General features: G+C 46.0%; 1 protein-coding gene across 1 annotated transcript in view; it reads right to left on the bottom strand.

Moving 5' to 3' along the window:
- Kif26b (kinesin family member 26B) overlaps positions 1 to 13,746 on the bottom strand; it is a 541,264-nt gene that overhangs the window by 135,744 nt on the left and 391,774 nt on the right. The window contains exon 5 of the mRNA XM_045152420.1: positions 8,518 to 8,701. Within this exon, the coding sequence (XP_045008355.1) occupies positions 8,518 to 8,701 (184 nt within the window). The remainder of the gene's footprint in view (positions 1 to 8,517; positions 8,702 to 13,746) is intronic.

Here is a 13,746-nt window from a genome sequence, read left to right as displayed (position 1 = left end):
ACACCCTTCGAATGAATCCCTTCTGTTTTACAAGCCGGGGGCCTGCTAGGATTCAGACGGCACCTCACTGCTCTGCAGACTGGTCCTCCTGACCCCGGGCCTTTCCAGCTCACTACAGAAGCTGTTCCCAGGGCTCTGGGTTTTCACAAAAGGACATCAGCACACTGTGCAAGTGCGGTGCAGAGATTGGCGCACCCTAGCCCTGGGTGGAAGCTTGCATCGTCCGTGGGGAGAAAGTCCCAGGAAGATTAGACTCAACAACTTTCACAAGTCTCCTTCCTCTTGAGGTACAATTTGGAAGAAGGGTGAACGTGATAAAGGCCTAACTTCAACTACATGATGTCAGCATGCTCAGCCTGAACCAACTGAGCCCAGAAAAGCAGCACTGTGATTAGGCAGCGGAAGGTTACAGGAGTTTATTTTCCTGAAGAGCTAAGAATTTATTTTATAAAGCTAGGAATGTGTATGCATTATTTATGCAGCAGAGATTTTCCCCCTTCTTTCTCCTCAACAGTATGCCTAAGTAGGACAAACCTCACAATTCATTTTTCCTGTCTTTGATGTTTAAGCTGGCATAGTGATGGTGAGTGTCTGCTGGTTTCCAGAATTTTCCATCTTTCATATGGACTTGAAATGAATGTTAAAGGCCGGCTGAAAACTTTGCTCTTCTCCCTGATAAAAGCTTTAGAACAGAGGAGAACCGACATGGTAATGAGGAATGAACTAATTTGCATCTGTTGAAATAACCTGGACCTTGGTGGGCTGGAAAGCATGAGCGCTTTTCTCCTTGACATGACCTGAAAGCACTTCCTGAACAAGCGGGAGCTGTACTTACCATTTCTCCTTATTAAATCAATGAGTAATAGCTATATTAGTGCCTTAAAAAAGTCTTACTTTCATTTCAAACATCTTATAACTATCTTCTCATTGTAATCAGAATATCAATAGAATAGAACAGGAGTCTTGTCTTCTATCTCAAGGGTTTAGTTATGGGAGTATTTCTACCCTAAAAATGTTAATAAATCTATAAAGGAAAAGGCATCTACAAAACTACAAAATACACTCATGGTTCCTTTTTTTCCTGTATTATTGGTTTGCGCACTAAACAAGGGAAAGTTTAGAGTTAAAAGTGAACCAAGGAAATAAGAGGACCTTGTGATAAGAGAGAGGGGGAAAGGGTGAGAGAAAAAGAGGAGAAAGAGAAAATGAGTTTTACATGAGGTCAAAATATGCTGCCTTTAGGGTTAAAAAGTAGTGCTGAGTACGAGACAGATGACTTAAAATGGAGGGCTGTGGAGAACATATTGCATGAGAAAGATAATGTGGCCAGATAAGCAGATTTATTTCTAAGTCACAGCTGCAGTATTTCTACTACACTGGCCGTGTTTGGGCCGCACTGTCTGTCCATAGAGGACTATTCATGAGGCCCTTCAGAGTCACAGCTGAATGGGCATGGGTAGCGCTGGCCAAGCACTCTGAATGGACCCACGCAGCCACTGGCTTGGTAGGCAGCGGAGGCTGAATGTCAGTCCTACTTCTTGTGAGTGCCTGCAGTTTGCCAGGACAGAAAGAATCTTGCCCTTCCTTTGCAGCAGGGTGACCCAGAGCAGCCAATCACCTCCCATGTCCCGCCTCCATCAGCTAAAGACAGAAAGCCTCTACCGCTACTTGCTGGGTGATTCAAGTATAGCAAGCCCTCCTCTTCCCTTCAGGGTTCATTCATTTTATTTCAGACATTCATCTGACACAAGAGGTAGCCCTGAAGGTGAGAGCCCAGCCTAGCATTTAAAAAATATTATATTTACTTACTAGAGGGGGAGAGAGAGAGAAAGGAAGAGGCAGATAAAGAGATTGGGCATGCCAGGGCCTCCAGCCACTGCAAAGTCCACACGCATGTACCACCTTGTGCATCTGGCTAATGTGGGGACTGGGGAATTGAACCTGGGTCCTTAGGCTTTGCAGAGAAGCGCTTTAACTGCTAAGCTCCAGCCCCCACTCCCTCATTTTTGAAAGCATGCTTGCATCTAAGTTGTTCCTCCAGGGCCCTAAAGATTGTGAGTTACACAGAAAACGAACATTTCTCCAGGAACTTGGAACCCAAGTCAGAGAGCTTTGACATTAAGCCGTGACACACTCACAAATGAACCTTAAACATGGTTGTTAATTAATTGTTCAAACAGATTTCAGGAAGAGTGTTTACTGACTCAGGAAAAGGAGCCATTTTCAAACAGATTACAAGTATCATTCACGTATAAGCCAAATCAACAGCACACGAATGGGGAGTAAGCTGCTTTGATCCACTTATCTTTATCGGGTCACTAAGAATGACTCTACACGGCCACTTAGGAGAATCCTCTCTTCGTACATCTGGAAAGCTTCACAGAACCATGTTAGGTCTGTGATTCAGACGTTTCCTTACATCACTGTCCCTCATATTTGATCTGAACTGGCATGATTTCTACATGTGCTTGCAATAAGGCTCTAGATATAAACACAGTAAAACAGGCACTCACCATTGTCCATGTGAGTACCTGACACACAGTAGGTGTTCAGGAAGCATTTGTTAGGTGCCCAGAGCTGTTTAGGAGTGGAGGGCCCCGAGGTGAAGCCTGTATGTCTGTGACTGCGCTGTACCTTGGTGCAGGAAAGCTGGAGGTAATCTCAAATCCTTCAGTCCCTATGGCTTCCACAAAAGCTTTTGCCTCCTCCTGCCCTGAGAAGCACTCAATGGTCAGCAATGGTGCTTGGGGATGCTGTGGGAGAGGCAGCAAGGCGTGGGTCAAGAGGGACAGCATGGGTGGCCTCCTAACCTCCATCTTGCTGGCTGTCTATTCTTGGCAATGTTGGCAATGAGCACCTCCCCCCTTCACTCTGGAAAGATGAAAGCAATGGCTTCAAGGTTATTTTTTTATTTATTATTTTAGAGAGAGAGAGAAATGGCATGCCAGGGCCTCAGCCACTGAAATCAAACTCCAGATGCTTGCATCACCTAATGGGCATGTGCAACCTTGCACTTGCCTCACCTTTGTGCATCTGGCTTATGTGGGATCTGAAGAGTCGAACATGGGTCGACTGTGGTGGTTTGATTCAGGTGTTCCTCATAAACTTAGGTGTTCTGAATGCTAGGTTCCCAGCTGATGGAGATTTGGGAATTAATGCCTCCTGGAGGCAGTGTATTGTTGGGGGTGGGCTTATGGATGTTTTTGCCAGTTTCCCCTTGCCAGTATTTGACACACTATCCTGTTGCTATCATCCACATTATGGTGGCCAGGGGGTGATGTACACCCTCTGCTCATGCTATCATTTCCCCCTGCCATCAGGGAGCTTCCCCTCAAGCCTGTAATTGGCTTATTTTGGCAATAAATCCTTTTATCCCCAAAACTGCTCTTGGCCGGGTGATTTCTACCAGCAATGCAAACCTGACTGCAACAGGTCCTTAGGCTTCACAGGCAAGCGCCTTAACTGCTAAGCCATCTTTCCAGCCCTGGCTCCAAGGTTATTTTGTGACCACTGTGGCTTCATGACCCTCTGGTCTTCAGCCAAGAGTTTAAAGGGTGATGAGTCTCTAGTGAAGCCCAGTGATGCAGCAGAGATATACAGTGATGCAACAGAAATATATATAATGCAACAGAGATATACAGTGGCTTAGAGGTCCTGATTTCAGAGGCTGGGGAGGTGGCTCAGTGGATAAAGTGCTTATCACACAAGCATGAGGAACAAAGTTTGGATTTCCCAGTGCTATATCAATGCTGGGTTGCATTGTGGTCTGCCTGTAATCTCAGCACTTGCAAGGCCAGCAAAGATAGAGGATTATAGAAGTAAACTGGCTAATTACAAGTAGCCAGGTCAGAGAGCTCTGGATTCAAGTGGAAGACCCTACCTCAGTAAATAATGTGGAGGGCAAGTGAGGAAGATACTTGATGCCAATCTCTGCCCTCAACATGTGTGCACACACACACACACACATGCATGTGCACCTGTATAATAAACGTGCATGTGTGTGTGCATTAATACACTTATTTTAAATATTTTTATTTTTATTTATTTATTTGAGAAAGAAAGGCAGAGAGAGAGAGAGAGAGAATGGGCACGCCAGGGCCTCCAGCTGCTGCAAATGAACTCCAGACGCATGTGCCCCCTTGTGCATCTGGCTAACGTGGGTCCTGGGGAATCGAGCCTTGAACTGGGGTCCTTAGGCTTCACAGGCAAGCGCTTAACTGTTAAACCATCTCTCCAGCCCAACTTATTTTATTTTAAAGGAGTCAATGGAGGCTGAAGAGTTGGTTCAGTGGTTAAGGTGTTGGCTTGAAAAGCCTAATGAAATGGGTTTGATTCCCTAGCACATACATAAAGGCAGATGCAAAGTGGCACATGCATCTGGAGTTTGTCCGCTACAGCTGGAAGCCCTGGTGTGTCCATTCTGACTCTCTTCTATTCCTTTCTGCATGCAAATAAATAAATAAATAAAAATTATTTTTTTAAAAGACAAAAAAGGAATCTTGATTTCTGGTCCTGATGCTGAGGCCACTGACTGGAAGACCCCAGATTCTCACTGGGCCTCAACTTTCTTGTTCACTAAATAAGAAGGTTGCACTGAGGAATCCTGTGAAGTTCCTTCTCTGCCTACAAAACTTCCTGGGTTTCCAGAGAGCAGGTCTGGGAAGTTAAGCTGGGCTGGGCTCTCACCTTCAGGGCTACCTCTTGTGTCAGAGTGACCTTGCTTCTCCCACACCCATCCTACAGGCCCCAAATGAGGCTTAAGATGCCAAGTGGCTTTGGGAAACCCAGTCTGGCTCATTTGCTTCAAACATGCTGATTATTTATGCTGCATATTAACCTCCACAGTATTTCCTTGTGATAAGTTGTTGGGGATCATTCCCCATGAGGAAAAAAAGCCACCTTTCTTAATGACATCATGGCAATCAGGCAGCTAGACACCTAAACAGTAGGGCAGGGTGAAAACTACACTCAGTGTGAGAATAGGCTTCACACAGGGAGAGACAGACTCACATGTGCTGGATAACTTCTTCTTCTTTAAATATTTTATTTTTATTTATTTGAGAGAGAGAGAGAAGGAGGGGAGAGAATGAAAGAGAGAGAGAAAGAGAGAAAGGGTGCATCAGGGCCTCCAGCCACTGCAAACAAACTCCAGACACATGCGCCACCATGTGCATCTGGCTTATGTGGATCCCAGGGACTCGAACCTTGTGGTCCTTTGGCTTTTCAGGCAAGTGCCTTAACTGCTAAGCCACCTCTCAAGTCCAACTTCTTTTAATGACAGCACACATTTTCTGTCACAAGCACATGCCTATTCTAACCTTCCAGAGAACACATTTTCTCGGACCAGGACTTCCTCCCCACCACCCACTCAGGAGAACAGGAGGGGGAGTCAGCTACCATGTGGTCACTGGTCAGCTTGAAGTCACACCTTTGGTGCTGGGGAGGTGGCTCAGTTGGTAAAGTGCTTGTCCCATGAGCATGAGGACTTTAGTTCAGAGTCCCAGCAGTCGAATAATTTCTGGATGGCAATGACAGCCTGCCTGTCATTCCAGCACTCAGCAAGTAGAGACGGATTCTCTGGGGCAAGTTATCTGGCCTGACTAGAGATGTTGTTCACGTGAGAGACTCCGTCTCAACAAGGGGGAGAAAGAGTGAAGAAAACACCTCATATTATGCTCTGGCTTCTACATTCCTATGCAACCCCCCCCCCCACATACTTACACATACATGCACATGTTAAAAACAAGAAGTCATGCCTTCGTCTCTGCTGTGACTCCTGGATTGATGGCCACAGTCAACCATGACACGCTTCTTTCTACAGCAGACTCGGGGCTCTGGCTGCAGTTTGAATTGCAAATGAATCAGAGGAATCATGCCTTTGACTATAAACACCCAAATGCATGATTTGCTGACTTGCCAGAGTATGTATATCTTCACTGGAAGGCAGTTCATGTCTGTGTGCTATGTACCATGCGCTGTGATATCCACATTAAGCCAGCACCCTTTGCTTTCCATACCATTGTTCTGCAAGTGTTGGGTCTACCTTCTTGCTGGCATGCACCCTTTCCACTGTTTTTGGTCCCTGGCCTCTGACACCCTGTTTCCAAACTATGGGGCGAGGTTTAGGAACATAGACAAGAGACGGAAAGCCTTGCATTTGGGCCCAGGGCCACCTGAAGACATATTGCCATTGACTCTATCAGTACAGGGTTACAGATGCAGGCAGAACATTTCTTTCTTTCATCATCATCATCATCATCATCATCATCATCATCATCATCATCATCATAGAGAAAGCATGGGAAAGAGGAAAGGGAGAGAGAGAATTGGTGTGCCAGGGCCTCAGCCACTGAAATTGAACTTCAGATGCTTGCGCCACCTAGTGGGAAAGTAGGATCTTACACTTGCCTCACCTTTGTGCATCTGGCTTAACGTGGGATCTGGAGAGGCGAACATGAGTCCTTAGGCTTCTCGGGTAAGAACCTTAACCTCTAAGCCGTCTTTCTAGCCCCACAGACAGAACATTTCTAATAAGCTTCACTGTGAAGTGTCCAGGATGGGGCCATAGTGGGATGTATGAACAACCCAGTCTGGCCAATCATCTGGTACCTTTTCAAAGAGATAAACATGTAAATGTCTGTTCACACTTAAGAGAAATGGGACTCTTGCTTCAAGCTGAGAGCTGGGGAGAGGAAGGATGGTATCTGGCTTTGCTCTTGCCTAGGGAGCACAGCTCTGCCACTGGAGCCTCCAAACTGTTAGCAAAATAAGCACCCATGCATACTTGAATGTGGTTATGATGGTAAATGTCACACTGTAGTATTTTGCCACAGTTAAGGAAAAAAGGCCATGTAGTCACCTAGACCCACAGCCTTTAGAAGCCTATCAACCATTCATCCCTTCATGTGCCAGTGTAGACGTGAGTGCCTTTCCTCAGCGGCTCCCATGCCCACGGTCCTCTCCCAGAACAGAGACGCCCATCAGCTTCCTCATAGGGTAGTGGAGCAGCCCTCATAGACTGCTGCCCTACGTCTGTCTTTAATTCTGGGCCCGTGGAAGCTTCCTGTTGACTGCCCAGAAGCACGATGGAAAATTCCAGAACTGGGTGCTTGCTATTTCAGTAACCAATGCCGTAGCCACCTTCATCTTAAAATTTAAATACTTTGAGGAAGAACATGACAAAGTCAAGGGTTTCCCAGTAATGGCAGGACTAGGGGTGGGCTAGAATGGGAGGAGATAGGGAAAACTGAGAGAGGACAAAAGAATGAAGCAAGACGAGGCAGAGGGCGTAGGGTTGATCCAGAGGGACTGCGATCTTGTGAAGACCATAAATTTGGGCAAAACCATGTCTAAGTGCCAAATGTACAGGAGTCCATGGGCTGAATTAGTAACACCTCAATCTACACAGCCTCTGCGCCCTTCCGAAAGACCAGCAACTTCCTGAAGCAAAGCCCAAGGTCCAAGTTAAGTCTCAGGCTGTGATGCCCCATCCCTACTACTGATGTGAATCATGAAGAAAACCACCACCTCTTTCTTCAGCTTCATGTTTTGATAAACCCCACTTTATTTGCCCATTGAAGACTAAGCCATAAATTGCTTCACCCAGACGTTTATCAGGAGAGAGAGAATTTAGCCTGACATTTAAAAATAAAGTTATCACAAATGCGACCGAGCAATATCTTGTAACAGACTTCCTGTGTGTTTTTCTAAGTCCTTTTAACAACTCCAAATTGCATTTCTTGGCTAGAAAATCAAGACTGAAAAATACTCCCCAGAAATCATGTCGATGGTCTGGTTCAAACACAGAAGTCATGATTTCTCTAGAGGGGAGGAGAAAATTGAGAGGGCCGCAGCGAAACTACAAAGTGCTTTTATGCCTTCCTTACTCCAGAGTGTTCACTGGGCAATCTGCCCCTACTTCTGATTTGTGTTTTTTTTTTTTTTTAATGGGTACAATTCTGTTGAGCAATGCAAAGCTGTACTTTGCTCCACCGAAAGTAAATCAGATTTGAGCAACTTAATTTACTAAATTTATGTAACCAAAAAAATAAATAAAGAAAAACCTCTTACAGTATCTAGTCCCCAAGACTGTCCATGAAAGCCAGAAATGATAAACCTCATGCATGCTGGTTTTTTTTTTTCCTTACAAACCTCGTGCATTCTGTTATTTTTCCCTGCATATACACTTGAAAATTAGTCACATTAAGAGAACAGCAAACTATAATCAAATAGCACATCTACAACAACAGTCTGCTTGGATAAAAGTTATTTAGAGCTTCTTCATTGTTTATTTCTAGAACTCTCTATGACAACATTCAGGCAGAGTTAACCCTAGATAACTGAAAATGCAGAATTGAACTGTGGATGAAGGGAGGCTTCTATTCCCTCCAAACCAGCTTCATTGTATCTCTCCTCCCTGGTACCTCCTCATTTTAACAAACCGGAGCCCAACATTCTTTTCTTCTTTCCCAGATGCGGTCAGACATCCTACACATTGAGTTCATGAATGGCACCTACCTTGCCCAGGCCAGGGGTGTCCTTCACCTTGTTAACAGCCCTCAGCAGACAGGGTGGGGCCGGGGGAGGTGAGGTCTGCAGGATCCCACTGAAGCTGGTAGAAAAGAGGGGTGTCTCCGCAGCGGAAGAAGTGGAAGGCCGATGTTTCTTCTTCTTAGAAGACAGATTTAACTTCTGGGCGGCTCTGCAGGAGAAACGCAAGGGAGCAACAATAAGGGGGACATTCCAAGACAACCAGCTATGCTGGGGCCACCTTTTCCTTTCTCTTAAAGAGCCCCTTAATTATCCTTCCTGCCCTCATTCTCAGTGTCCCGTAGCCCTTCGGTACACACAGTGAACTTAATTAATGAGCTACCCAATCATTTATATGGCAGGGGGGGAAAAAAAGCTATACCATCACATCACATGGTTCTGCAATCACCAGTTACAAAGAATTGTTTGTTTTCCACCAGCGCTCAGCTCAAGCATGAATAAAGCCGGTCATCTTTGGGGATAAATAGCACCTATTACGTTAATTATCCCCTAACTTCGCTGGTATAAACTCCAGTGTGAGGAACCCTACAAGCTCATTTATAAACTCTAGCACCTTGTAAAAACCAAGCCGGTCTGATGAAGAACCATGTGGTGACCAAGTGGGACATGCTGTGACCATGGAAGAAAAATACATTGCCCCAGTGCAGCAAGGAGACATAAATTAGACTTGTTTGGGAAACGCAACACGGGGTCTGAATTTCAACTCCAGCCAAGGTCCAGGGCGCGGGGACCACAGGCCGCTCAGGTGGAGAACGGGCTTTTGTGCAGGGCAGTCTTTAAGTACAAAATGCAATTTTGGGGCAAGTACAAGGAAGGAGGGGTCAAGGCAACAAGGGGGTACAGAGGGTGCATGTGCAGAGGGTGGGGCAGTCACCAGCTACATTAATATAATGCTGGCTGCTCACGTCACATCTTCTATCATTCAAGTGCCCTGTAGCAGTCCGACCATGACAATCCCACTAGAGAAAAGATGCAAACAAGGCAAAAGGTGGCAGGAGACCCTACTGTGCTCATTTCTGGATTAATTCTTTATGTTTCCACACAAAACGTGGTGTATGTGACAGAGAGGGGAGACAGAATTGCACTCTCTGAAACTGGCTGGGCTTGAATTCGCTATCCCCCTGCCTCAGTCTGCTCAGTGTGTGGGTCACATACTCAACTCATACAAGATAGTCTTGTTCTGATAATCCTAATTTCTTTGATGTTATTAAACATTTGAGCTCCTACTTAAAACTAAAGGACAACCATTACTTAACTCTACAGGCCGAAACTTTACAATCAGCCAATATTCTTAGCAATGACATGCCAGGTCACCAGGAAGGCAGGTGGAAAGTCATGATGACTATTTTTTTTTTTTTTTTGCATTCCCTTCTTCCCCAGTTTTTTTTTTTTAAATGATCTGGAACAACTAAGTTTAATTTTATATCACTAAATATCACGTTTTGGACAACTCCCCTGAGCCATGCACAAATGCACCTAATTGCTTTTTCCCATTCCAAAGCTTAACTTTCTTCAGCTGTGAAACAGGAATCTATTTCCCACAGCAGTGAAAGGCAGAAGGAAGAGATTTTATCAGATTTGGTGGGATAACACTCCCCCATGCCAAACTCAGGAACTCTGTAGTCATTCTAGTGGGAAGAGGAGAAGAAATAAAAGGCACTGGACAGATGCTTCCATGATGCCTTTTTTCCCCCCAATCAGTAAAAACAGGAAACTAGGAATTTTTTTTTTTTTTTTTGCATGATTTCATCGGCATTCTTCCAGATGCTTCTAAAGTGAAGGGTGAAAGGGATGTGCTTAAAGTTAGCCTGGTACTTCTTGCAGACATCATTCCTCAGCGGGGTTTGCTCCCTAACAGCGCAGTGTGAGGCAGGCACTGTGGTACTGCACTTGCCCGCCTCTGCTCAGAGCCACTGGATGCTTCTAAGGAATGCCGCCTCCCTCTCAGAGTTAGACACAGGGGAACATGGACGCTGGTAAGTCATTCTTTTGCACAGCACAGAGCTGGCAGTGGTTCCCAGTCCAAATGGTGCAACAGGAAGTGACAGGGGTGACTCGGAACAGTGGCTTAGGAGAGGTGGTGGCCTGATGGTTTTGTTCTTTCTTTTGTCGTTTCCACCTCGGCCCACCTCTCATCCCCTCTCCACACAAATACCTTCCAGAAGAGGAAAGCAAGTGTCCTTGAAACTCGCGAAAGCACGCACAAGGACAGCACTCCAAGATGTCCCTCCCATAGGTCACTCTTTACTCTCCACTCGATCATCCCTGACAGGGCACAAGCCCGCTGCTTTCCATTTTATTTCACTGCGTTACAGTTTTCCGTGTGTTCGGGTGTGCACGGGAACACGTGCACGCATGTGGAGGCTAGAGGACCAGCTTGGGTGTCCTAGAGATCCGCGGGTCTCCGTCTTCCCAGCTCAGGGATTACGGGTGTGGGACACTGTTAGGCAGTTTTCCATGTGTACTGGGGAAGGAACGCAGGTCTTCATGCTTGTGAGTCAAGCGCTTTATTGACCGAGCTATCTCCCTAGCCCCTGTTCGCCCCTTCTTGAAAAATAAACTCCCCCCCCTTCCGTCCTGTGAAATCTCATTTCGCTCAGGTATCTGTCCCCAACCCTCCAAAGCTGCTCTGACCTAGGTTAGCAACGGCCATGTGATGGGGGGCTGGTTGCCATGGGCTCAGCCCTGGCAGAGCATGGCGCACACCCTTCTCTTCTGTGCGTCTTCCCCTGGCTTCTAGACACCAGCACCCCCACTTTCCGGTCTGCCTCCTTATCTCCTCCCATCATCCTCACGGGCCCCTCGGGCTCAGTCCCTGGCTCTTTGCGTGTCTGGACACAATCCCTTAGTGTTTGCTTCTGCAATCACAATTCCAAACATCCTTAGCCCAACTGAAAAAACTCCTTACCCTATGCCTCCTCCAGTTTTATGTCTGGCTTAAACACCTCTCTCTCCCCCTGTCAGAAAACAGCAGCCCCATCTTTCGGGGACTCAACCAGATCATTTTTAGCACCTCTTGTTGACACGGCACACTGAATGCCAGTGGATATTTTAACTGGTGCTAATTTTAAAGTAGCCATGGGACCGGGAACCTTTTACCACCTCACCAACCCATCATGGCCTGCGCCACTCATCTCTCTGGCTGACATAGCTGTGCGCTTCTCCTGACTTGCCTTCCATTCTGGACCCTCTGGTGTGTTCTCTGCTCCGCAGCCAGAATCACTATTCTCTAATCTGTCTGTTCAAGGCCCTGCATTTGGCTCTTCATCCCGCACAGAGTAAAACCCCAAACACTCATAGTAGCAAATAAAGCTCATGTCTCTCAGAGTGTCACCTTTCCCACTAATTCTCTTGGATTAATAAGAAAAGCTCAACATTTTTAGGCAAGCCACATTATTAGCTTCTGCACATTTCCTACCTCTCATACCCACTTCTGACAGGTAATGTTCTGCCCCAGGGAAGTAGGCCTATGGCATATTGCTTCACCTTTAAGCAATATGTTCAAATATCACTTTATCCATGAACCTATCCTGCCCACAATAGAACAGTTATGATTGTTCCATAAATATTGCCTTCCATCTGCTCTTCTTTTAAAATATTTTTATTTTTATTTATTTATTTGAGACAGAGATACTGAAATAGGCAGGGACAGAGAGAGAGAGAGAGAATGGGCACACCAGGGCCTCCAACCACTGCAAACAGACTCCAGATGTGTGCACCCCCTTGTGCATCTGGCTTACATGGGCCCTGAGGAGTTGCACCTGGGTCCTTTGGCTTTGCAGGCAAGTGCCTTAACCACTAAGCCATCTCTCCAGCCCCACTTGCTCTTCTTACAACCTAACAGTAATACTCCACTGCTGAGAGCTGGGATCTATATACCTGCTCTTGGAACCCGAGAGGAACTCTGAAGTTGTCTTGGCCAACAGAATGTGATGCTACATGGCTTTCAAGATTAAGGGCTGGACAGATGGCTCAGTGGTTAAGGTGCTTGCTTGCCATGCTTGCTGGCCTGGGTTCGATTCCCCAGTATTCACATAAAGTCAGATGCACAGAGTGACACAAACATCTGGAATTCACTTGCAATGGCAGGAAGTTCTGGCATACCCATCACCCCTCCCCCGTGCTTGCAAATAAATTTAAATATTTTTAATAAAAAAAGATTAAGGGGCTGGAGAGATTGCTTAGAGGTTAAGGTGCTTGCCTGCAAAGCCAAAGGACTCCGGCTCAGCCCTCCAGGACCCACATAAGCCAGATGCACAAGGGGGCACATCTGTCTGGAGTTATTTTTTCAGCAGCTAGATGCCCTGGTGTGTCCATTCTCTCTCTCTCTAACTGCTTCTTTCTGTCTCTCAAATAAATAAATAAAAATGTTTCTTAAATAAAAAAAAATTAGGTTCCAGGAGCTGCAGAGATGTTTCCATCAGTAAGACGCATGCCATGCTTGCATGAGTTCAGACCCTCATCACTCACTCGCACAGTGACGTCATGGTGTGGACTTGTAATCCCAGTGCAGGGAAAATGGAGACAAGAGAATTCCTGGGGCTTGCTGAGTAGCTAGTCTAGCTGAATTGGTGAGTTCCAGGTTCAGTAAGAGACCTTATCTCAAAAATAATGAGAGGGGCTGGGGAAACAGCTTGGTGGTTAAGGCATTTGCCTGTGAAGCCGAAGGACCACAGATTGATTCCTCAGGACCCATGTAAGCCAGATGCACAAGGTGATGCATGCGCCTGGAGTTCATTTGCAGTGGCTGGAAGCCCTGGGATGTCCATTCTGTCTTTCTCTCTGCCTTGTCCATTCTCTTTCTCTCTCTACCTCTCTCACAAATAAATAAATAAAATATTTAAAAAAAATAATGAGGAGAGAAAGTGAGAAAGACATCTGACATTGACCTCTAGCCCCCCCCCCAACACACACACTACAAATATACATACATGCAGACACACTGTCATGGTTTATGTCTTAGAATATTTAGTCCCTAGTAGGTGATACTATTTGGGAAGGTTGTGAAACCTTTAGGAGGTAGAGCCTTGCTAGAGCAAGTATGCCACTGGAGGAAGGCTTAAGGTGTTGCAGACCACCCCTGTTGGCTCTGTCTACTTCCTCCTTGCTGATGTGAAGATATGACGCAGGCTTCCTGTTCAGGCCTGCCATGCTTTTCCCACCATCATGGACACTCCCCTTGAAACTGTATAAGCT

The sequence above is a fragment of the Jaculus jaculus genome, chromosome 1 (genome assembly GCF_020740685.1).
Source record: "Jaculus jaculus isolate mJacJac1 chromosome 1, mJacJac1.mat.Y.cur, whole genome shotgun sequence".
In the NCBI taxonomy this organism is placed as follows: Eukaryota; Metazoa; Chordata; class Mammalia; order Rodentia; family Dipodidae; genus Jaculus; species Jaculus jaculus.
This window is presented reverse-complemented; position numbering and strand designations above follow the sequence as displayed.